The sequence below is a fragment of the Semicossyphus pulcher genome, unplaced genomic scaffold, assembly GCF_022749685.1.
Source record: "Semicossyphus pulcher isolate SPU_LCO1_2020_fin unplaced genomic scaffold, fSemPul1.0.p SCAF_3, whole genome shotgun sequence".
In the NCBI taxonomy this organism is placed as follows: Eukaryota; Metazoa; Chordata; class Actinopteri; order Labriformes; family Labridae; genus Semicossyphus; species Semicossyphus pulcher.
Genome location: NW_027211704.1, coordinates 18,893,498 through 18,917,518, shown reverse-complemented (window position 1 = coordinate 18,917,518; position 24,021 = coordinate 18,893,498). Strand labels below are relative to the sequence as shown.

General features: G+C 46.3%; 1 protein-coding gene across 1 annotated transcript in view; it reads right to left on the bottom strand.

The window, feature by feature from the left end:
- foxp4 (forkhead box P4) overlaps nucleotides 1-24,021 on the bottom strand; it is a 58,620-nt gene that overhangs the window by 22,647 nt on the left and 11,952 nt on the right. The window contains exons 2-5 of the mRNA XM_069677663.1: nucleotides 19,662-19,751; nucleotides 8,776-8,898; nucleotides 5,837-5,965; nucleotides 1,709-1,847 (exon numbers count right to left, since the gene is read on the bottom strand). Of these exons, the coding sequence (XP_069533764.1) occupies nucleotides 1,709-1,847; nucleotides 5,837-5,965; nucleotides 8,776-8,898; nucleotides 19,662-19,751 (481 nt within the window). The remainder of the gene's footprint in view (nucleotides 1-1,708; nucleotides 1,848-5,836; nucleotides 5,966-8,775; nucleotides 8,899-19,661; nucleotides 19,752-24,021) is intronic.

Below are 24,021 nucleotides of genomic sequence, written 5' to 3'. Positions count from 1 at the left end.
GGGATTGATAGATGTGGTGTTTCCGCTTTTGAGTTATCAGTCTGGCTCATAATGCATCCATTCATAGAAAAATACGAGGAAAAAACATGAAACTTGAGAGGAAAAAAGTGATTCTGGATGCTGGTGAAAGTTTGCTGTGTACATATGAGTGTACATAAAGCACACTTAAGTTGCAAACAGCCAAAAGCAGAGCAGATTTGTACACAAAAAAACCTGATTTTGTGTGCGTTTAGGTTAAAATGTGTTCACACAACTTCCTCCGGCTAGTGTTGACACATACAAAGTGTTTGAGAGGATGAGAGTGTTTGTTAGCAAATATAAGCTCAAACATTTCAAAGTAAAACACACTGATGTCTGTAGACAAATGAGACGTGAGGAAACAGGATTTTTTTTTAACGTATAAGAACGTTCTAGAAAGTGCCTCCGTCTTACTGCACTAAAAGAAATAAACACACACTAAAGCAGGACCCCTCATGTCTGCTCCCTCCCCCTCGCACCCACCCAACAACTAACCGGACACAACTGCCCTTTGAGGCGGGGCGCTGCTGTGTGCACTTGTGTGCGTAAGTACGGGTGTTTATGCATGTGTGTTTGTGTGTTTGTGTGGCATGGCTGGTCAGAGGAATGCTCTTGCTCACGCCTGGCTGAGCCGTCACAATGGACCGGCTCTTTCACACTGCAGGGAAATTCCACCCCGATACAGAGGCAGAGAGAGCGAGAGACAGAGAAGTAGATGCTAAAAGTTTGTAACCGTCTGAAAAATAGCACTCTTTGATACAAAACTGTAGCCTCTGTCTCTTTGTATCTTTTTTTCACCCTCTCTGTAAACTGGTATTTCAGCTCGCCCTCCTTTGGACAAAGACAAACACACCCTTCCCTGAAGCACCTAAACAAACACATGCACACATTTCACTAAACTTTCTGTGCAACTCTTTGGTGTTGCATTAAGCCTATTAGAAGCTCTTTTTTAGAACTTAAATGGATTCGAAAGAGCTAATCTTTGTTTTTGTGTGAGATTACAAGTGTGTGTATCTGTGTGTGTGTGTGTGTGTGTGTGTGTGTGACTGCATGTGACTGCGGATAAGAGAAAGGCAGAGATCAGACAGACAGAGGGAAGGAAACTGCTCTGTTTGGCCAACGCAGTCAGCGCTTTAGCAATGTTACGGCCACTTTAATGCCCCTAAAGCACTCCCTGCGTGTGCGCGAGGTTGTGTGAATGTGTGTGTTACAGTGTACAGAAGGAAAACACACCCATATACACACATGTTCGCTAAGGGCGGGCCAGTCAGCAGTCAACTTTTATCGCTGTAAACCCATGCTGACAAAATGAAGGGACTGTGGGAGGGGTTACATATAGGAACAACAAAATCCAGCGGGCACGGCAATAGCAGAACGATGATGTTGTTGTATCTGGATAATCTCACATACACACACATGCACACAAACATACACTCGCACAGGCACCTCCAAGCAGGGGGCTTAGTGGCATATTTTACTTATTATCCAAATGAGTGCCTTCCACAAACCCACCAATCAGGTTTGCTTTCATCTTTTATTGGCTGATTAACTTAACAGGCTTCACATGCAGCACCGGGTACCGTGTGTGTGTGTGTGCTCTGTACGACCATGTGTGCATGCATGTTTGTCAGGATGTGTCTGTGAGGCCGGCCGGTGTGTGGTTATGGCGGTGTATATAAATGTGTAGTACCTTGCTGCAGGGACTGCATGGTGGCGGTGGGCTGCAGGGGGACCAGGCCTTGTCTCTGGAGGTTGAGGATGTGCTGCTGCTGGAGCTGCTGCATCTGGATCAGCTGCTGCTGGAAGGCCAACTGCTTACTGCCTAACTGCTGGTACAAAGACACAAGGCAAGAGAGTTGAGAAAACGTATACGTCCATGATACCTACACTCAATTCTTTGACCGTTTTTTATACTCATTTTCTTTATCGTGTAACCATTTATGATGAAAATTTGCGAAAAAAATGCCAAAATTTGGACAAAAATAAGGTTTCAGTGGCAAAAAGATAAGTCAAGGTCCCTGTGAATAGACGAAAAAAATAGTTCCATATTTTTCGATGCAGATTTGTGTCTTTAGCTCTTAAGAAGAAGCCTTTCCCTCTTCTGTTATTATGATTTACCTTTGTCACCTTGTCCCCTAACATCATTCAGTGTGAAGAAGTCAAGTATAAAGCCAGCTAACACCATAAAAAGTCAAAATAACAATGATATAAAGGGAAATTGTGTGCAGCTGAAAGAAAAGTAACAACTGCGAGGCCTGAGTGGAGTCAGTTGATCCTGTTAAAAGAAGACTGGGCTGTTAGGACCCCGAGGACGAAGAGAAGGAGGGAAGGGAACGAGGGAGGTTGGGAAAGACTACATAGCGCGTGGTGATAATGTCGGCATGTGTTACGGTGATAAATGTCCCCTTTCCTGCTCCCCCTGTCTGGGGCAGACCTGGCCTGCGCTGTGCCGTTTGATGTCTCCCCTGACCGACCCCCGAGAGAGACGGACTTTATCTCTCGCAGATAACTAGGAGGGGAGAGGAAAAATAAATAAATACAACTTGAGGAACTGCTCATTGTGTGTGTGCGTGTGTGAGTGTGTGTGAGAGAGAGAGAGTGGCAGCCTGGAACTCTTTGAACAGAGAGGATCTCACAGGAAGGGCAGAGAGGTCACTTCCTTTCAGACTCGGTGCCTGGAGAGAAGAAGCGGGATGGCAGAGTGTGTTTGTGTGTGGGAGGGGGCTGTGAGGGAGGTGGAGAGGAGTACGCACAACAACTTTTTACAAAGGGAAACAGGGAAGGTTGAAATTGGGAACACACCTATTTTCTATGCAGGAGTGTTAAACTGCATAGATCTAAATTACCAGCAAAATCTCAGTTAGCATGTTGGCTTTTTGATAAAACAGGGCCTTTATTTTCAAGTAGTGACATAACAGTAAAAGGTGCAATTCCACCAAAAATTACCAGGAACTTTTAGTTCCAGGAACTTTTCTTCAAGGAAATAAATGGTTCCTGTAGCCCATTGTTGTTTCCACAGCGGCCTAAGATTCTGCAAATCAGGCCAATGACGTATGGAGAAGCAGTAAAAGTAACTGCACTACACCTCCAGTCCAGTAGGTGGTGGGAAGAAGAAGATGAAGGCCATACAACGACGATGACACCATAAAATGCGACGAACGGGCCGGTATCATCATTTGTGCAACACTACAGTTAGCCTGTTAGCATGGAGGAGATTAAACAACATCTCAAAGCACGGTGATCACAGTGAGCTTGCAGCTGCAGTCTTTTAAACATGGCGGGTGAAATAAAACACTGCGAGTATTCGACCAATCAGAAACGATCAGCACTGCAGGCCCCGCCCTGAAAGTTCCTGGACGTTTGGAAAGTACTACCCCGGGAGCAGGGACTTTTCAGGGAACAAAGTTTAGACCCTCATAGGTTTCCTAGTTTCTGGGGAAAGTTCCTGCTGTCGAAACGCACCTTTAAGAATAACGAATAAATCTACGATAGAGTGGTAAAAACTAATGTGCTTGAAAAATCTGTGGGCGCCCAGACTTAAAGCTTCCTGGTAGTTCAAGTGCAGGTCAGACTATGTGGTAACCAATCACATGCATGCAAACAACAGTCCAAAAACTAACCCAGACACTGTCTAATCCTGCTCACTCCTTCCACCAGTGCCATGGTCTCCTCCTGCTTTTCTTATTATTTAATGCTACAGTTTGTTAGTTAAGAAGCCCACTGTATAATCTCTGAGGCTTTGTAAAAGTCAAGGGGTGTTGTGGGCAAAATCTGTGTCATGCCTGCATACTTGAGCTCTTTGAAGTGCACTGCCAAATTCTCATTTGTAGCAATAAAAGGTTTATCATGATCAGAAAGTCCTGACTGAGCCGTTCCCTCCCGTCCTGCTCTTTTTTTTTTCTCTCCCTTTCCAGCCCTCCTGCCCCTCCTTTTCTACTTGTCTGTCCATTTGATTTCTTTCACTCCCCCCGCTGTCTCTCATTCCCTCCTGAGATATGGCTATGGTTCTTTAAAACACACATTGTGTCTCTGTGTGTGTGTGTGTGTGCCTGTGTTCTGTTTACATTAGCTGTGGCTGAGTGGCCAAAGCTAGCGCAGTAACAGGCTGTCAATGTGATTTATGAGCACATCACACACTGTCTGAGCCTGCCAGTCACACAGACGCACACACACACATATATAGAAGGACACTCACGGACCGACACGCACACACACATACTGTAGTGGGCAGGCACACACATACACAATGCACACATCTCTCGTGATGGTCAGAGTCACTTCATTAAGCTGACTCCTGACCAGTCCCAAATGCATCGGCGACACACACAAACACTGACTCAACATACACATACATGCTCTCTCCTTCCATGCATCACTTCCACACAGACAAGAAGAATTGCAAAGAAGAGGGAAGAAGTCAAAAAGTCACAGTCACTCAAGCAAGAGTCGATTTTTTCTGCTTTATTCTCCCGCCTTCCTCCACTGTTTTCTCTCTCTCTTCCTGCTCTCTTGTTTTCCGGGGGTGCGTTCAAGGCCTGCTGGAAACTAAAGTTTGTTCAAACACACCTTTCTCGACAAGGAAAGAGTCAATGACAAAAAGGCGTCTTTGATTCTGATTGATGTCTCGCAGCAACGTGAAAACACCGACTGCTGGAAATGGCCTTAGTCATATCAGCTGTATGCAGCTCTGTAGGGAGCCATATTCACCCAAGTGTGTGTGTTTGTGCAGTGAACCATCACACATCAAGCCTCTCCCTCTCCCTGCGTCTGTGTGTGTGTGGCTGTGTGACCAGTGTTTGCACTTGTCTCGTTGTTACAGAACAACAAACCTGAAAACTGGGACAGCGGCAGAGAGAGACAGGGAGGAAGGGGAGAGCGATTCAGACACCCTCTCAACATGCGAGTCAACCACAACTGGTTTGCTTTGGTCACGGTCGAGTTGGTTGACCGCTGTCGGCGAGGAGTTTGTGGGTTTGTTCGGGGGGGGAGTAAGGCCGCCCCCCTGCCCACTGGGAGAGGGGGAAGAAAGGGGAAAAATCTAGGATGTGTCTCCTCATGCGTTTATCAGTTAAAGTCTCGCGAGGCCCTTCCTCTGAAGTCCGACTCCTGCTCGCTCATCTGTGTGTACGGCTATTTTTGTGAATGAGTATTCACGCTACAAAAACGTCTCTATTATACACACACACGCACGCACACACACAAACTCATGTACACACGCGTTATGAGAGTAATCTGGCCTGATCGATTGAGATCCTCTTTGTTGTGCGAGGATGTGATCCCACTTGATCCTCTGTTATCCTACTGTACCACAGCTGTGCTTAAACCTGGTGCTGTGTGTGTGTGTGTACGTGTGTGTGTTCATGCATATTTTCGTGTGTGTGTGTGAGAGAGAAAGCGAGAGCAAGGGAGGATCCTAGTGCTGGCGGGGTTAATTGACAATTAAAAGAGTGGCGGACCCCTCCTACAGAGAGATTTCACCTCGGGCTTAGAGCTGAAGGCATGCAAATGAATACTTTGGCGGGGTAGCGTATGGCTTAGCACAGCACTTGTTCGCTGCCTAGACGAGGCATGCTGGGAAAAAAATATATATATTTATGACTCCTTGTTTTGAAAAGCATGTAAACAAAACAAAAGGGAGGGGAAGAGCGGAGGAGAGAAGAGCGAGCTAACATATGTATCCTACATCCTATACCTTAGAGCCTTAGGTGATCTTTTCCTTCAGCTGACTCCCATGTCAAACGCTATTACTGCTTTTAAGGGCACTTGTGCACTTCAGAGTGTACTTGAGCTGAGTGAGTGTGTACTTGCTGAAGTTCACCTCTTTTGCCGCTTGCTTCCCGGCCTGCTGCTGCTGCTGCTGCTGCTGCTGCTGCTGTTGCTGCTGCTGCTGCTGAGTCAGAAGCTGGAGATGCAACTGCTCCTGCTGCTTCTTGTAGTACTCCTGTAACTGGAGACGACACACACACACACAGAAAGCGGGGGAGGCGGGGGGGAAGAGTGGGGAGGGGGAGAAAGAAATATGAGGCAAGTGAGTCACAACACACTTTGTATCAACCCTCAACAATGCCGCAGCCTTCCAACGGCGAAATGCCACGCTACAGTCAGACGCCATAACTTGAATGGGGATCTCGAGGAATGCAGCTGCTCGCTCTGTGAAGGCCGCGGTTTGCGTGTGTTATAGTATGTGACAAAGCACACAAAACAAGCAAACACACACACCTGAGTAGACCGCCATAGCATATTATATAGCTACAATGGTATGTCAAGTCGATTGTGTACGTCTAAGCTACTATATAACTGACTTGTTTGGACTATTGACGCAAAGTTCAAGCGCTGCATAGAAGGATGTGACTGAGGCACAATGCAGGCAGGCAGAAGGGACACACAACAGAAACACTCCCGCGCACACACACACACACACACACACACACACTGCATCATGCTTTGTACAGGAGAAGCTAACTGTGTGTGTTTGAAGTCCTTCTGTTTCTATGTCAAGCGCAGATAAGATCACAGGCTCCAGGTTATGTGTGGTTATATTTAGGTTGTCCATCCATTGCCATAGCAACGGCCTGATGGAGTTAAGAGGAAAGTGACTAATATTTCCATCACCTACTCCTACGTGTGCTTCACCTTCGCTTGCATCTTCTCTTCTGCTGTAATTATACGGATGTTCTCGTGAATGAAGCAGACTTTAATATAAAATGCATTCACTAATGAAAACACACACATTATAATTCATGATTCACATACACACACACATGAGCACACACACACACACACACACACACACACACACACAGTGTCCTCAGTCTGTTTGTTTGATTTACTAATCACTCATTTACTCAGGAAGCTCCATTAAGATCACAATCTTGCTGAGAGGAGAGCAAGGCGAGAGGAAAACTTGCACTGACTAAAGCATGTGTGTGTGTGTGTGTGTGTGTGTGTGGCGCGGGGGTGGGTGGGGGTTATCCTCTTGAGAAAAGCTTGTACATGTGTCCGTCTGCAGTTTGTCTTTGTTTCATGGTGCGTCAAATGTTCAAAGAGGCTTTTCGGAGGAGAATGACTTCACAGCGCAGCAGTTGTTGCAGTCTCTCAACTGTCTGACCCTACAGTGAGCCCGACACACACACACAAACACACACCCCACTGCCCATCCTCACACATGCTCCGTGTATAGTAATATTAGGGTCCATTTTACATTTCCAGTTTCAATCTGCTTCTAGTCACAACTGGCATAATTTACCACGCTTTTGTTCTTTGACGTTCCTGCGTGCCCTTAATTTATTTTAAATGCACGACTCATTCCTTCTTGCTGCTCTTTCTTTTCCATCTGTCTTTCCTCTCTTTTATCGCTCCTTAGGCGGAGTTAATCTCTCTTTTCCGCGTCACTAGGCCTGATCGCCTCCTCATCACACAGACAAATGCATATGCGAGCACGCACACAGCGCGCGAGGACACACACTTGGCTGGAGAGTGGTGAGTTGAGGGAATAATTAAGTGATAATTAAGGTCTTTTTAATGATTTGATTCAGTGGCTCTGTGCATTAAGAGTATGTGTAAGTGAGGCACTCACCTCTCCAGCCTATTACCATGACCTTGACTTCAGTGAACGCACCACGAAAAGAAAGGCAGAGCGGCTGTAGCGTTAGTAAAGGTTAGAGGAAACTTAAAGGTTAAAACGCACACATACACACGCACACCAGTGAGTGCCCATACAAACACACAACTGCTGCGTGGGCTGCAGTGGGCCGTAAACCTTACTTACACACTCTTACACAATGCTGTATTGCCATGGGGATATGAAATTTAATGCTTCAGTGAGTGATATGTTGGTTGATTGTTCTCCATGTGTGTGTGTGCGCGTCTGCAAAAGTGCCTGATTTGCAGATATACACTAAGAGCAAGTCCATACTGTGGTTAATTAAGTGGGAGAGCAATGTTAAACTCAGTGGTTTTAATAGTGGGAGTCTGTGTGTGTGTGTGTGTGTGTGTGCCCCCTCCTCCCCCCGTCTCCTTCTTCCTCGTTAGAGAAAAAACGCGCCGGTGAAGAGGTTCTCAGCCATCTGCATGTCTGTTTCCAGAAAGCCGGCACATTTCACATTTCCATTATGATACATGTTGTCAGATCTTCCCACCGCAATTTACACTCGCCTAAAGCTACCGCTCCTTATTAAATCCGCGCTCTGCCCCGGCCTTGCCTGCACGTGTGTGTGTGTGTTAGTGTGCGTGCGTTCTTCTAGACATCCCGTATGCCACAATTACTCTATCTCCACTCTGTTAATAGCACTCTTTACCTCCTTTACAAGGCTGCGCATGTGTGTGTTTTGCGTGTGTAGGTAGGGGGTCAGAGGTTGGCGAGGCTGAGCATTTGACAGATCTGTTGCAGATGAAGAGTGTTTATTGGTTTGTGTCGACATGGCAACCTCTCGATCACCTGCCGGGCTTCAGCACACACTCCTGAATCACTATGATTCACTGCCTGACGCTAAAAAGCTTACAAGTGTGTGTGTGTGTGCCTGCAGGCAGGAGCATGCACATTCTCCTAGCAACAATGCTAAAGAGGAGGCACTCCAGATGACAATGTGTGTATAAGTGGATATGTGTTTATCTTCAAAGATCTGCGAGCATTGAATAAGATACATCACGCCCAGTGTGTCAGGACCTATTAAAACAGACACATCCAAACATGCCAGGCTGGGACTGGTTCCAACCAGAGTGCGTGCGCGTGAATGTGTGCGTGTGTGTGTGCGTTACCTGTTGTAGCATTAGAGCCTGCTGTTGCTGCAGCAGGGCCTGGAGCTGAGGGGGAGACAGGATCTGTTGCATCTGCTGAGGAGTGATCATCTGTGGGCTCATCATGGCCATGGACACAGGAACCTGAAACACAAACACACACAAATATTTAGGTTTTTACCACTTAGATGCTAGCTTGCAAAAGTAGGACATGTGAATCAGTGAGTTAAGTTTTGTGTGAGAAGGGCACAGCCAGCACTTAAAGCATGACTGTGCCTGCAACTGCAACGCTCAACTCAAAACAAACAGTGAACGGCGGGTGAAAAGAGTGCTGGTACGGACAGGTAAAGCGAGAGGAGTGTTGTCTCTTTGTTGTCAGTCACTGCTGAGAAAAGCTGGCAGTCACACAAAGATAAACACGCAGACACACCACTGTTGACACTTTCCTTCACAAGGTAAAAAAGAGACAATTTGTGTGACAACAGGCAGATAAAAGGACAGATATGCAATCGCCCTATAAGATATAAAATCTTATCTGCTTCCATAAACACATGATTAGGACGGCCTGCGATTCTCTCTCCACACAGTCAAGCCCAGCTAAGAAGAAAGGAACAACAAAGTGGCTATCTGATGAGATGTCTATCTCGTCAGATAGAGCTGCAGGCGGAAAGAGAGAGAGAGAGAGAGAGAGAGAGGCAGACGTTATGATTCTCGCAGATGTGTTGTGCAAGCGCTCTGAATGCACATGCGTTGTACACAGAGCTGGGCAGAGATGCTAATCTGATTACAAACACTGCAAAAGTGAAGACAAGCTAAATACATAAATCAGCAACCGAACGTGCACGCACAAATACAGAGCGAATATATTGGGAAAGCAGGCAGACGGTGCTGCAGACAAAGTGCTTTTGTGTTTATTAACTGAATTAAGCTTTGAGACAACAATGAGGGGATAAAGAGACAGAGCAGTTCAGACGCAGACGGATATTTAGGGAGTGAGATCTCACTCCGTCACCGCCCGCACATCAATAAACGGCACTGCCTCCTCAGTACAAATAATCCTCTGTGTTAGGAAGTGATGGCACGCTTACTGAGATATATAAGGCTGAGTTATCACCTCTGAAACTGGCCATTTATCTATATTCACTCCACTGCAAAAATATCAATCTCACTCATGGTCAAATGCTTGTGTGTGTGGGCTCCCTCCTGTGTGTGTGTGTGTGGGGGCGCGCACAAGAGCCGGCGTGTGCGCCGTCTATCTCCTCAGCACCTGAGGGGACAGCAGGTAGAGGGAAGGAAGAGAGAGGACGAGCTGTCAGTGGTAAATTAAATCTGTAAAGGGCTGATTTGACTTTGTAAACAAGATTGGCCGTAAATACTAACACCCGCTTTCCCCACCTGGCCCCTGTCTCCCCCTTCCCCTCCCTCTTTTCATCCATCTCTGTCTCTTTTTCTGCGCGTGTGTCTGTCAGCGGCCCCACACTCTGCTTTTATCAAAGCAGACATCCCTAACTTAACACACTCCCAGCCACATGCTACGGCGATGGAGGGGAAGGAGAAAAGGTTGAGGAGGGTTTGGTCGACGTGTGTTCGAGCTGAGGAAGAAGAAGAAGAAGAAGAAAAGAGAGAGTCAGAGCGGGGTGAGGCAGGGGAAGGAGGGTGCTGTTGTGGCAGTTGGTAAAGGAACAGGCGCAGGGGATGGGGGGCGGCGGGGTGTAAGGTGGGCGGGGGGTGGGGATGGGTGCCGCTTGGCGTCATGCCAGCTTGCCCCCGCCGCCGGGCCTTGTCAGTCTAAGCTGCCAAATGAAAAGCTGTAATTAATTGCTCTTGTGCATCCCATTCTTCCTCCCTGACAACTCATACATTCTATTTTATACACACCGCCATTGACATTTCTAAGTCACAGGCGTAATAATTACTGGAGTTATAGCACCTTTCTGTGTGTTGGCTGACGCTCTGATGCCAGAACCAAGTGCGCGTCCATGTGTGCGAGCGCTGATATACTAAACTGCATGTGTGTGTGCGTGTTTAAGGCTGAATATGTGTGTGTGTGTGTGTGTGTGTGGCAGGCTGAATGCTGAGTAGTTAAGGTTTGACGCCATTAATTGCCCCTATAATCTAATATCACAAAGCGTGGTGATTATGGGGCATGCGTTGCCACCGCCATACGACACCGCCAGCCTGAGAGCGCCGCCACAAAACAAAAGCCTCGCCATTAGAGATTTGACGGGCCAGGACAAAAGCGCCTCACAATGCGGAATTATATTTTCATTCGGCTTTGTCTCTCCCGGTGAATGATTTCTCCCCTTTCATTGGACTGTGAATAGGGAGAGTCTGAAAAGCCGGGCGATTTGAAGTCAGCCATTTATTAAATGCATTTAATTTTTTTTTTTTTTTCTCGCTGTCGTCCCATTTTTTTCTTGTTGCATGTTAATTTAAAAGAGGGGAGATGCGTGGTAGATTAGTGGGAGAGAGGTGAAGCTCAGAGGGGGGAGCGAGGGAGCGGAGGGGCGAGCAGAGAGAACCGAGGAGAGCATCCGAGCAGCAGAAGAAAGGAAAGGAGGAGGAAAGGGAAAAGGAAATAATGGTTTAAAAAAAGAGGGACGTGTGTGACCAGCCATACAGAAGGAAAACCTCGCCAGCAGGTTTTAGGGGTGGAAAAAAGTTGACACAACGAAGACGCACACGCAAATGAGAAAGTTGAACTGCTAATAATAGTACGATTTTAAAACCAAGGATGTCACTCTGTTCATTAACATGCAAGAATCAGTCATACGTGCACACACACACACACAGGCAGACGCACACACTGTCGAGGGGTCGTTGCCTGACAGAGGTCAACCCCTGTCTTGGAAAAAGAGGGTGCAGGGGGAAGGAGGGGGGGAGAGAGAAGCGAGAGACAGCCTTGTCGTTTACAGAGAGTGGAGGAGTAATTAGAGGGGTTGTTTGAAGAGGGAGTTTAACTGATTAACAAAGGAAGAGAGGGAGCGAGGGAGCGCCCTAAAGATGGGAAGGAGAAAGGAGGAGAAAGGCAGGGAGTCCCAGAGGAGGGGAGAGAGAGAAAGACGGGGGGGGGGGACGTAGCTTGCATTTCAATGAGGCTCCATCCCTCTCTCTCCTCTCCTCTCCTCCCTTGATGACTTTTCATTCTAACGAGGAGGAAAGCCCCACTTTCCATTTCAGATGAAACCTCGGGAAAGATTGGAGGAGAAGGGCGGCGATCTGATATTAAACCAGCGTGCAGCCCGGGGGGGGAATCGGCCCGGCGCGGCTCGGTAACGTGTTTATCCAGAGACGGGCTGCATCTTCTTTAATGTAGGAGAGAACTTCAGAATACTTCTTATTGAGGCCTTTGAGTACCAAAACACTCCCAAAAGAGAGCACCTACTGTACAAAATGATCACAAATTTACTGCTAAAGTTATTCACCTCATATTGGCTCAATAGGCGCGGCCAGTACCTGTCTCTGTGTGTGTGTGTGTGTGTGTGTGTGTGTGTGTGTGTGTGACGGCAGCGAGTGCAGAGAAGAAAAGAGCTTATAATCAGAATCTAAACAGGCTCTCAGTCTAAATGATGCGGGCCCTGCCTCTGGGTCTTTGGGGACACGCAGGAGAGAGGGATAATTGAAAAAATGACAGAGGAGAAAGTCGGAGGAAGAGAGAGAGGCTGACACAGACCACCTCCCCCTACACCTCCTCCTCCCCCTTATTCCCCCCTCTCCTGGTAGGAGCAAACCCCAGCGCTGTTTATCCTTGTCACTGAGCATTACCACCTCAACCCTGGAAGGGACGCCTGCCTCTCTGTCTCTCGACCTGTCACACACACACACACACACACACACATACAAATACAAACACACACACCTAGAGTCGTATGAAAACTGGCTTTTGACTTGTATTGAATGACTTCTTAATACATATTTTATCAACATAATATTTAAGAAGGGAAGAAGAAGAAGAAGAAACTTCTCTTATTCTGATTTGAAAGTAGTAAAAGTCAACTGCATGACCCTCTTCAGCCACCGTACAGTGGCTACCAGCAGACCGGGGGGTGAACGAGAGCATTTCTCTGTGCATAAAGGCTTTAATGGTGTGTGGTGAACTCCCCTCCTTCTCTTTGGCTGTTTATTCACCAGCTATCATCACCACCGCTCCGTCCCTCTCTCAGTCCCTGCAGGTAAACAGCCCGTCTCTGCTCATCATGCCGAGTAATGAGAGGAGGAGGAGGGCGTGCGGCGGGACGGAGGGAGGGGTGTGGGACAGGAGTAAGGGGGCAAAAAAAAAAGAAAAGAGTAGAGAATCAGAGGAGTGAAGGAGAAAAGCACTGGAGTGAAAAAAGAGAAATAGAAGGAGCGCCCACTGTGCTGAGAGCGTTGTTTGGAGCTCAGGGCCAGGCCTCCACTGGAAGTAAAAAGGGCCCCATTGTGCGAGGTGAGTACCCCTCCTCCAGCTAATCTGCAGCGGGGCCAGGGGCCACATTACTCGGGGGGGGGGGGGGACTGATGAGCGAAGCCAGGTGTAGTGGGTGGAAGACACCGGCACCTTACCGCCTCAAACTTTCTGTTGAGTAATGAGAACATGAACAATGTAGGTGTGGAAACTGGTGCCAAAACAGTGTGCCAAAGCAGGTTTGAGTTTTATTGAATCTCTGTGTGTTTCTATCTATAGAAAGCGGCATTAACATCACAGGAGGTTTTTGAATGAGCCGCATACAGTTAGTTGTTTAGGTGAACTACACATAGTTTTACACTTAAAGGAGCATAAAAAATGAAACGCCATCAGGGTTCTTTTTCTTTGCTCACGACAAGTTCATACATTTCAGAGTAGGAAGAAACATTCAGTCATTCACTTCTGATTGTTTGTGTTTGCAAACTAGCAAACTATTGGTCTCACATTTAAAGTTAGTATGATTTAAAGGGGAGTCGGTTTAGCTCAGAGGTTAAGACATGCGCCACATATACAGCAGCTCAGTCCTCGGCGCAGCGGCCCCGCAATCAAGCCGACCCGCGGCACTTTGCTAGCATGTCATCGCCACCTTCTTCTCATGTTTCCGTTGCTATTATCTGTTCTATCAAATAAAAGCAAAAATATGATCTTGATACACCCCATTTTCCAGAACCTCTATGAGGTTTAAGTAGATTTCATCCTCATCATTTTAATTGCACACTAGTAAAAGTGAGCTGCTACTGCAGGCGTTACAATGTGCGTCACATCTCCAAATCCACAATTAGATTTTAACATTGTGATTTGATTTCAATTTTTTTTGTCATTCTTAATTGCACATTACTTTCCCCCTTTCATTATTAATATGACGATATGTCAAATTTGACACGAGACATTACACCACAGTGTATTTCTCAGGGACAGTGCAGATTCTAACATTACTGTACATATGCAAAGATCTGTCCGTCTCCGCTACGGCCCTCGTCGCATTGATCGCAGGGCCGACTCCCGGGCTGTGATCATTTGCTGGATGTCATCCCCCCACTCTCTGCTCCCCACACTTCCTGTCTCTTTTTAGCTGTCCTATCTAAAAAAATATATAAATAGATTAGCCAAAGTGTTAACGATGGACTACACATGTAAGATCAGATTCCAAACAGTAATCATGATGTAAAGCATGTCAATCACTGTAAGCATAGCCTGAATAAGGCCTAATAGATGTAGCATTATACACTTAAGACAGATATTACTGGGTTTAAGGAGCATTGTTTGGACTTCTATGTGCAGCCTGAATATACAGCTCAGAGAGGGGATTTTACAGCAGTTTGTGAGACATGGCGCCTGATCCATTTACAGCTTTTCAAGGCTGGGGTTTAACCAGGATGTGCACAGCTGAATGTAGACAGGAATATAAGTGGAACGTTCCTTTTTTTTAGCCATTTAAGAGGTTAGTAAGAATATTGTCTTTTTCAGAATAAGTGCCCAAACTTACTTACAATGATAATAATTGTAATCATACGCTAAAGAGATTAAGTTGAAAGTTGAAATGATGGAGGTTTAAGGACAGTAGAGGAAGCAGTCTGATGAGAGGGAGGAAGGAAGTTGGGATCTCAACTGGCCAATCGCTGAGCTGGGCCTTGTTCCATGCTCACACATACACTCTGCATGTACAAGCGCATAACACTCAGCTCTCCCTGACAGAGGCCAGACAAATGAAAAAAAAAAAGACTTCAGAGAGGACAGTGAAAGACCAGTAAGTTCAAGTGGAAAATCCTCCTCCTCTCCTCCCTCTCTCCCCTCCCTCCTTCTCCGCTCGCCCGCCCCCTCCCTCCATCTAACGCCCCAGTGCTTCAGAATAAAAATGACAACACATTTTCAGAAACACACACACACACACACAGACACGCACGCGCACTCGGGGCATTTCATTGGGAAGTGTGAGCAGCCGTTATCGACCATATTTCATTACTGATTTCACTCATGTTTCAAATCACAAAATAAGAGTTTCACACTCCAGCGGGCAGACCCGAACCTCTCCTCTCCATCCATCCTTTCTGTCTGTCCAGCCCTCTGCCCGCAGCCAGACCCTTTCCCCTGGCTGCTCAACCCTCTCCCATACACCCTTCACAAACTGTCAGGACCTCAAACTACCCCCCCCCCCCCCCCCCAACACACACGGCCCCAATTCCCTCCACATCAAATAAGAGAAAGTGCCAACTAAGCACTTTCATTGAGTGGACAAAAGGAGTGCTTTGGGAAAAACACTTTGAAAGGAAATAAAAGAGAACTGGGGAGAGAAGGAGCCGCTTCAGTACCTCTGGGGGGCTAAACACTCATCTTTCCACATACTTTTGTTGATTAGTTAAAAGACTTTGAACCCTGCACTGAATCTTTATGTTCAGTGGTTTTCTGTAGTGGTTTAAATACAGCAGCTGGGGAAGGCCGGAAAACAATCCAGCAACATATAGAAAGCTGGAGAATTTAAGCTGTAATATTGATTAAAAGTGTTTCACTGAGAGAAAACCTCTGCTTTAAGGCCTACATGACTCAGTTTCTTCCTCCCTCTCTTCTTCCTCCACCTCGGCGCTGGTGCCGGACCTCTCCAGAGAGCACCGAGCCGAGCTAATTAACATATCTCTAATGAGTCTTTTCATTTTTTTCCTAATTAAACGAGCTCCTCAATAATACATGAAAACAGGACACCGCGCTATTCAATTACATACGTATGGGCCGCAGCCAAGCACGTGCGTTAATCTGTATGTGTGCATGCCAAGTGGCAGCGTGTTAAGTGTGCCAGGCGTGCGTCTGCCAAGTGGGCGTGCATGTGTCCGCCTTGTGCCCACCCTGTGTGTGAGCGCGTGCCAAGTGTGTCCATTGTAGGGAGCGTGTGGCGGGTCACGGAGGCATGCTGGGTAATCCGCCCCTCGCCACTCTGTCTGCCAACTGTGTGCCCACCAATTCACACAGTCGCACGCATGCCACCACCAATTAAGGTAACTGTGGCCAATTACGTCCGATACCTCCGACAAACACACCCACGGTGTGAAATTATCCGAATACCGCAGAGGTTAAGGATGTCTTTCAAGTGTAATCCGACACAGGGATGGCCTTTTATATTTATAGTCGTGCAGGAAAGACTGAGTGAGACTTTCACAGGTGGAAGCTGCAGGTTTGTGCTAGCTAAAGGCAACGTTAGCTGTAGGTGCTAAACAGACATGAAGTTTCTATCTTCTTCTAAGTGTCGCACTTATCTACAAATGTTATTAAATATTATTTCCATCTGTGTTAAATGTGTTTCTAATGTCAGATTTGCTCTCGAATCATCAAACACCCACACGTTTCAGATTGTTGTCCTTTGCTGCAATATTGTTGCACACAATCAATTTTTCCTGCAATTGCCCGGAGTCTGGAGACTTGAGCTTTTGTTGAGTTCCTCCTGAATGTGACACTTGGCAGTGGCACGCACACACACGCACACACACACACACACACACACATACACACACACAGACACACAGAGTGGATTGATACCATCTCACACAGCCAGCCAAACACAGAGACCATCTCTGAACAACCAATCAAAAAGCTGATATAATCTCAGAGTTTCTTTTGCTCCCCGCTCAGATCCTCCCCTCTATTATAAATAAAGAAAAGAAGAGAAATATGATGGGGAAGGAGGGGTGGAGGAGCACGGGAGGAGGAGGAGGAGGAGGAGGAGGAGGGAGGGTAGGGGGGGGGCTTGTCAGCGCAGACCAAGGCTTCTCCAGAGAAGTCAAGACACGAATAGAAAGTCTTCCCGCTCTCCCTGTCTGCCTCCGTCGTTCTCCCTCAGAGAGACGGGAAAAATCTAATTATCGAGCTCCTAAAGATCTCATTATTGGCTCGGGCTCATTTGCATGTGTGAGAGAAGCGCAGCAGGAGCCAACCTGAGGACGGCCATTTTGTGCCTGAGCCACTGTGTCACCGTACAGTTGCTCAGCGCCACCTTCGGAAATGACCAGATTAAATGTCTGGCTTCGCTCACTCCATCGCTCGCTCGCCCGCCATGTGGCCGGCGGATGATTGCTTCAATTACAGAAGCCGAGTGCAGTTTCAAAAATGATCATGAGGCTGGAAATGACAGTAATTAAGAGATTTCTGTACGTCACCTTCGTGTAGTCAGATCTGTTGTGAGGCCTTGTAAACAACTTCAGCGCTGCTCCTACGCGCAGGTGCGCAAACAACACTCTGTGCCTTTGGGGTTTCTGACTGTGAGGATCCAAGCACGCACACACACACACGCATGTAAATCGAGGGTGTGTGAGGTCATGTGAACTGACAGCTCAGACAACAGAGATGTAGCGCGGATGCCCTGGAGAGTACAGAGAGGCTAGCCAGGCCAGGCACCAACAAACAAGACAAACAAGACAGAGATGGAGAGAGTAGCGCGCGCGTGTGTGTGTGTGTGTGTGTGTGAGATAGAGAGAATGTGCATGTAGACAGAGCGGGAGAGAAAGCAGTGGTGGAGATGAGAGTATAAGCAGGGTGAGAACGTTGTCACAGGTTAACCCCTGGTCAGCGCACACTTACACAACACATTTACATCTTATATTCTCCTCAGTTTCAGTTCCTCTCTTACTTCCTCTTTATTTCTCTCTGACACATCCGTGTTTTAAATTCCCATCTTGCAATGCAAACAACTTAGGCCACACATGCACCATTTTGTGTTGATTTACAGAACTTCACTCTTTAGTATTTTAATAATCCTGCTCTAATATAAAACAGTATTTGTTTTATTCTCTAACCCCTTTAAAAGTCACCGTGTAATTTCTCCAGCTGCCACTTTCTATCCAAGGCAAATACAGCGATTCAGATTCCAATTCAGCTTTTGATTAAAGAGTAATCCTTAAGATCCCAGACTTTTTTAAATGTTCTCTCATTTTTGACACCCTAAGTAATAAGAAGGCTGCTGCTTTTTTGCTCTTTCCGGAGGTCACTCGGCAATTACACTGTGTGGCTGACGACATGAAGTCTTTTTCTGAGGAACTTTTGAGTCCTTTGTGTTTTTTCAGCTCTGTCATAGAGGCTAATGTTGTCCATATTTAACACCTATGTCCACTTTGGATACAGACAGTTTCCATGCAGAAGATAAGATGAGAGAATAAATTAAGATGCTTACACTTAATTTTAGCATCTTAGTATGTAGAAATTTGTTGCAACTTATTGCACTGAATCTTAAAGTGGTAATCTGGAAGATCTCAGTTTTGTTCCCTCTGGCGTCACCTCTGGCAATAAACGGTAATTGCGGGAGCACACTTCCCAGATATCCAGACAGTGTCTCATGTGTGACGTTCACGGTTGGCTCCGGTTGTAACTCCTGATTTTCCTCGCTGGCGGTCGCTTTCCTTTTAGGTTGCCTTCATCTGAGCGTCGAATTTGTTTCTTTTTCTTTGGATTTTCACTTATTTTTGAAGTTGTATCTGTAGTCATCGATCTTTTCTTTGTTTGTTCAGCCATACTAGATTACTGTTTACTCACAACACTTGCAGAGACCGGAAAAGCAGCCGCTTAGCTCCGCCTACCCTCTCTGGCAGACCAACCACTGCTGGGTGATGGTGGCCACAGACACCCTGTCTGTAATAATACTATATACTGCAAATGCAAAGGCTTTCATCAGTGGGCCATAGGCTCAATCACCATTGTGTAACCTCATTCAGTGATAGATAGTGACTTAACAGACATTTATTAACATAAAAATCTTCCAGATTATCACTTTAATCACCTACATTTTTTTTCATCAACTTTTATTTTGAAAATTTCAAAAAAATTTCCCAAAAGGAAATTGAAATCTGACCTTACTACTTCTGACTCACATCCGTCTTTGTCTCTCTTCCACCTCTGTCTTCATGCCTCATATCGCGCTGGTCCAGCTGTCTGTTTGTCATGTGACACGCTGATATGATCGCAGTGCAATAGCCTATGAGACACCGCTACAAATCACACTTCTACACGACTCTGCGCATCACATTATCGTACAGAACGGCCACAAGTAGTGTCACATCGGATATTTATCAGCATACAGTAATAGTAATAATGTGTGTGTGCCGTCTGCCTGCGCGCGTACGTGCGTGTCCTCCTCGAGTGTCTTTCAGTGGGGAACCTGCACTCCAGCTAACCCCACTCTCTCTGCTTACTGTGGAATTCAGCTCTGAAAACAGCTCGCTACCCAATCACTACAAAGACCTCTTTCAGTCACACACACTCTAACAATCACACACACACACAGAAAGAGGAAGACAGAGAGAGAGAGAGAGAGAGAGAGAGAGAGAGAGAGAGGGAGAAAAGTATGCGCCTATATCACACTGTGTAGTTGACGTGGCAGGTTGGTGCAGCAGACAGGGGCTTAATATTATACAGACTCTGACAAAGCAATACTTGGGGTGTGTGTGCATGTGCGTGCGTGTATGTGTGTGTGTGTGTGCGCTCTGACCTGCACAGGGCTCTGTTTGACCTCGTTGCTGCCAGGGGAGTTGAGTCCAGAGGCCTGCTGGAGGAGGAACTGTCTGGCTGCCTGGAGCGCCTACGAGGGAGAAATAGAGACGGTCAGATGTGTATTCACACACACACACTCATACGGGGAAATATTTGCGGTATTAAACAAACAAAACACACCTTTTTTATTTGGGATGAAAGAAAAGTACAAACAGAATCATTCAAAAACCTTCTTTAACTCTCCCCAGCTCCTCTTTCCATTCTTTGTTTCCCTCCCCCTCCCCTCCCCTCTTTTCTGAGGAAGGTGCAAAGTGGGTTTTCCACATCCTCTGAGGCAGAAGTGTGTCAGCAAAATCTCCGTGTGTGTCAGTTGCACCGTGTTTGTGTGTGTGTGTGTCACAGTGATGTAAGGAACCGTTTGCCCTGCTGCGCCCTGGAGAGCTGTGACTAACCACCACCCACCACTTCACCCACCCGCCTCCTCCTGCTGCTCCCATTTCTGCCCTCCAGTGCTGTCCATTCAAACCAGTGACACCATCGCTCTCTCTCTCTTTTCTTCGTTCCTTCACTCTGCCCTCCGGTGTTGCCGATTCATCCTCCCGACACTGCAGTCCCCTCCCACTGTCTCCTATTTTTCCTCACCCTCTTTTATTGTGTTAAAACCTGTATCATGTCTTTGTTTGTGTTATTACATGTCTCTCTTTTCCTTGCTTCTTTGTGTTGTGTTGTGTTAAAGACTCGCGCTCTCTATCATCAAGACAAATCAGTCCCTGAGGAGCAGGAATAATTGTTGGAATGTCTGAACTGCTCCTAAAACAAAACAAGAAAACACCCATCTAAAAACACAAGAGCCGCCTCGCACTTACTGTAAGCTCAGTCACACACACACAAACTAAACACACATGCACACACAGGCACAAACTCATGACAGAGGGTTAGAGAGGGGAGACAGCAGGATGCACATTTGCTTCCTCTGACTCAAAGGGGAAAGGTTCCTTAGTAAATATTGATTTATGAAAGTCTGTGTGTGTGTGTGTGTGTGTGTGTGTGCATGTGTGGACACCGCAAATTAACGGCCACAATGAGGGATGTTCTTCACCATGGAAGCTCTTACTCAACCACGCAGCTCAAAAAAATCTGTTCTACTGCAGGATTTCACAACTGCACATCGCTGTGAAGCCGTGAAAAGGAGCAGCGCACGCTCACTGTATACGGTCACATATTTAATGACTTGTCAAATTAAAAGCGCGGGTACATTAAGTAATGTTTAATTACAAAAACAGAGAGGAGAGATTAGAGGGAGACAGAAGGAGAGAGAGAGAGAGAGAGAGGAGTTCTCTGTGCAGCCGGAGTGATGAAAACCATCTGCATGGAGCACACTTGCTACTTTTGCTGAGACCGCAATTAAAACACACACATGGACGCGGCTGTGCGGACTCACACGCACACACACGCACACACACACACACATATATATATTTTAACACTTTTACAAAAAATTTGGGAACCCCCTCCAATTTACTGGTTTGACCTCAGCATTGAATCACACACACACACACACACACACACACACACACACACACGCACACACATGGAAAAAAAAGAAAAGCTAAAAAAAACACAACCGCCCAGTTTGTTGGCATGTGGTGTGAATTACTCGTTGAACACCCTGTCTGCCCAAGAGTGTGTGTGTGTGTGTGTTTGTCTGTGTGTGTGCGAATGCGTGTGTGTTGGCAGGAGTCGGGGAGGCAGGTCTGGCAACAATAAGGGACAATTCCACCCAAATTACCACCCTGATTACCACTATATTAAAGAGCCATTTATGGCTTTCATAAACGCTACAAGCAAGCAGAGGTGATGCCTGTCTCCTCTCCTCTGCCTGTACTCATAGATGTGGCTGTATGTAAGAGACTAGTGTATAGATATTTATAGGCCGGATCCTGTTATATTCAAATGTGCCACTGCTTAAATAAGACACTGTAAACATGGTATTTAAAAGAGTAGTTTTATACCCACAGAAAATCCATCTTTACTATTGGCTGACCGGCTACAACTCAACTCTATATAATCAAGTGTATCGATAAAGAATTATAAAGACACATTATGTTTAACACATTGATTTGTGACACACTGTCAAAGATTACAAGTGCCATTATCATGTGGTTTTATTGAAAGTCAACACGTGGTTATATTTGATATTGGAACAGCTTAAATGAGTCACAGATCTAAATCAGTGTACAGGGGATTTTATACTGCAGGTATTATAGTTACGATACCAGTTGATTCAGTAGTGAAACTACCTTAAAAAAGAGAAGAAAAAAAACTTGGACGGCTGCTTTAATACATCCTCCCTTGTCCCCTTGGTAAGGGCGATGTTATAAGAGTTATAACACACTGTGAGGGGTTCCAATATACAAAATAATGGACTCAGCGCCACAGTCTCTAATTTAAACTCATTTTTCTTCTTTTTTTCTACTTCAGTTTGTGAACTTGATATAGTTTATTGCATTTTACACACTTTTACAAACTTTGTTGAATATGTCTCACAATATGCTATTGTTTAAGTAAATATATTGAAGCTTGCTGCTCTAAAGGCAGAAACTCATATTCACTGAATGTGTAATTTTACTGTAAGGGTCTTAAATATTGTAACCAGTAATTTAACAGACTTAATTCAAGAATAAATTTAAGCTTTCATCATATGAAGTCAGAAAGATGACCACAGGTTTGTTGCAGTCACACACACACACACACACACACACACACACAGAGCCAAAGTCTCTCATATCTATATTGTCAAGAAGCACTCCTCTTCTTTGACCCTTCTCTTTCATTTCTCCTCTTCACACTCACTCCTTGCCTTTTTCTCTCTGTGACCTGGCTGAGCTGTAGCATTGTAAAGCATGCCCCCCCCACCCCCCTTTACCCACCCACACCCACACACACACACCAGCTCCTCCAACCCCAACTCCCCGCTCCCCCTGTGGCATTCTTGGGGGCGCACTGCACCTTTAAAGAAAATATGAGGGAGGCCTAAGAGGGAGGCCCAACAACAGAGTCTTTGTGCTGCCGCGGAGCACACACACACACACACACACACAAACACACACACGCATATACACACATCAGTGGTGTCAGACAGGTTTTATTAGAGTGAGAGAGGGAGGGGAGGAGAAGGAGGAAGGGGAAGGAGGGGTGAGGAGGTCACTGCTCAGCTTGGAGGCCTGAGAGCACAGTGTGTGTGTGTGCGCGTGTGTGTGTTTCAGCTCAGTGTGTGAGTTCTTCTGACTTGTCATCGCTCCCCTCTGTAAATCATCGCCTCTGACACAGCCTTTAATAACAGTGCATTTTTTAATTCAGCAGGGTCACACACACACACACACACACACACACACACACACACACACACACACACACACACACGCACACGCACACAGAAAAGGCTGGTTTCTCTCCTTAACAGGATTCCGAAAAATGCCTGACAACTGTTTCTTTAAAAGGAGTTGGAGGATCTATTTGTCGATAATAATGTAGTTCTATGTGTGTATGATGATCTAATTGTGTGTGTGTGTGTGTGTGTGTGTGTGTGTGTGTGTGTACATGCAAAAGTCTATACCATGTGGAAGTTGAATGCAGTGCACGTCACATGGCTTTGAAGTAAGATGAATCTCAGATAAGAACAAAAAAGTAGCAATCATAATGCTAGATTTGCATGTGTGTGTGTGTGTGTGTGTGTGTGTGTGTGTGTGTGTGCGCCTGATCCTGGCTCAGGTTGCTAAAGCAAACAGGTCTGTGTGTGTGTGTGTGTGTGTGTGTGATGAATCTGGCCTCTAATCCGCCCAGTGTGTTTGGGTGAGACGGGGAGAGAGAACGCAGGAATAAGCAAAGAAATCTAAACAGAGACGTAGCAAAGGAAGAAGGGGAGTCAAAAGGGGGGAGGCATGGGGGGAGAGAAAGACAGGTGGGTACCATATGTTAGAGTAGTCCGTCAGCACAAACTGAGGTCCATTGTTGACGGCCAAAACGAAACAAACCGGTCCCCCCACCCCTCCTTCCACCCTCTCCTCCTCGTCTCCCCCCGTAGATAAACAGCCCGCGGGGCAGACAGTGGGCTGTCCTTGAGGGAGAAGGAGGAGGAGGAGGGGGGAGGAAGGGGAGGCAGGTGGTATCAGATTTCGTTGCTCTTAGACGAGGAAGAAAAAATAAAGGAGCACAAGTGAGGGCGAGCGAGAAGCTCATTGTTTCATCCATCCACGACAAAAGTAAAAAGTTGGACACAACAAGTATCCCCTCTCCATCTGACAGGCTCAAAGGCCTGGGAAGAGAGGCTTGTGATGCACCGCTCCCCCATTCCTAAA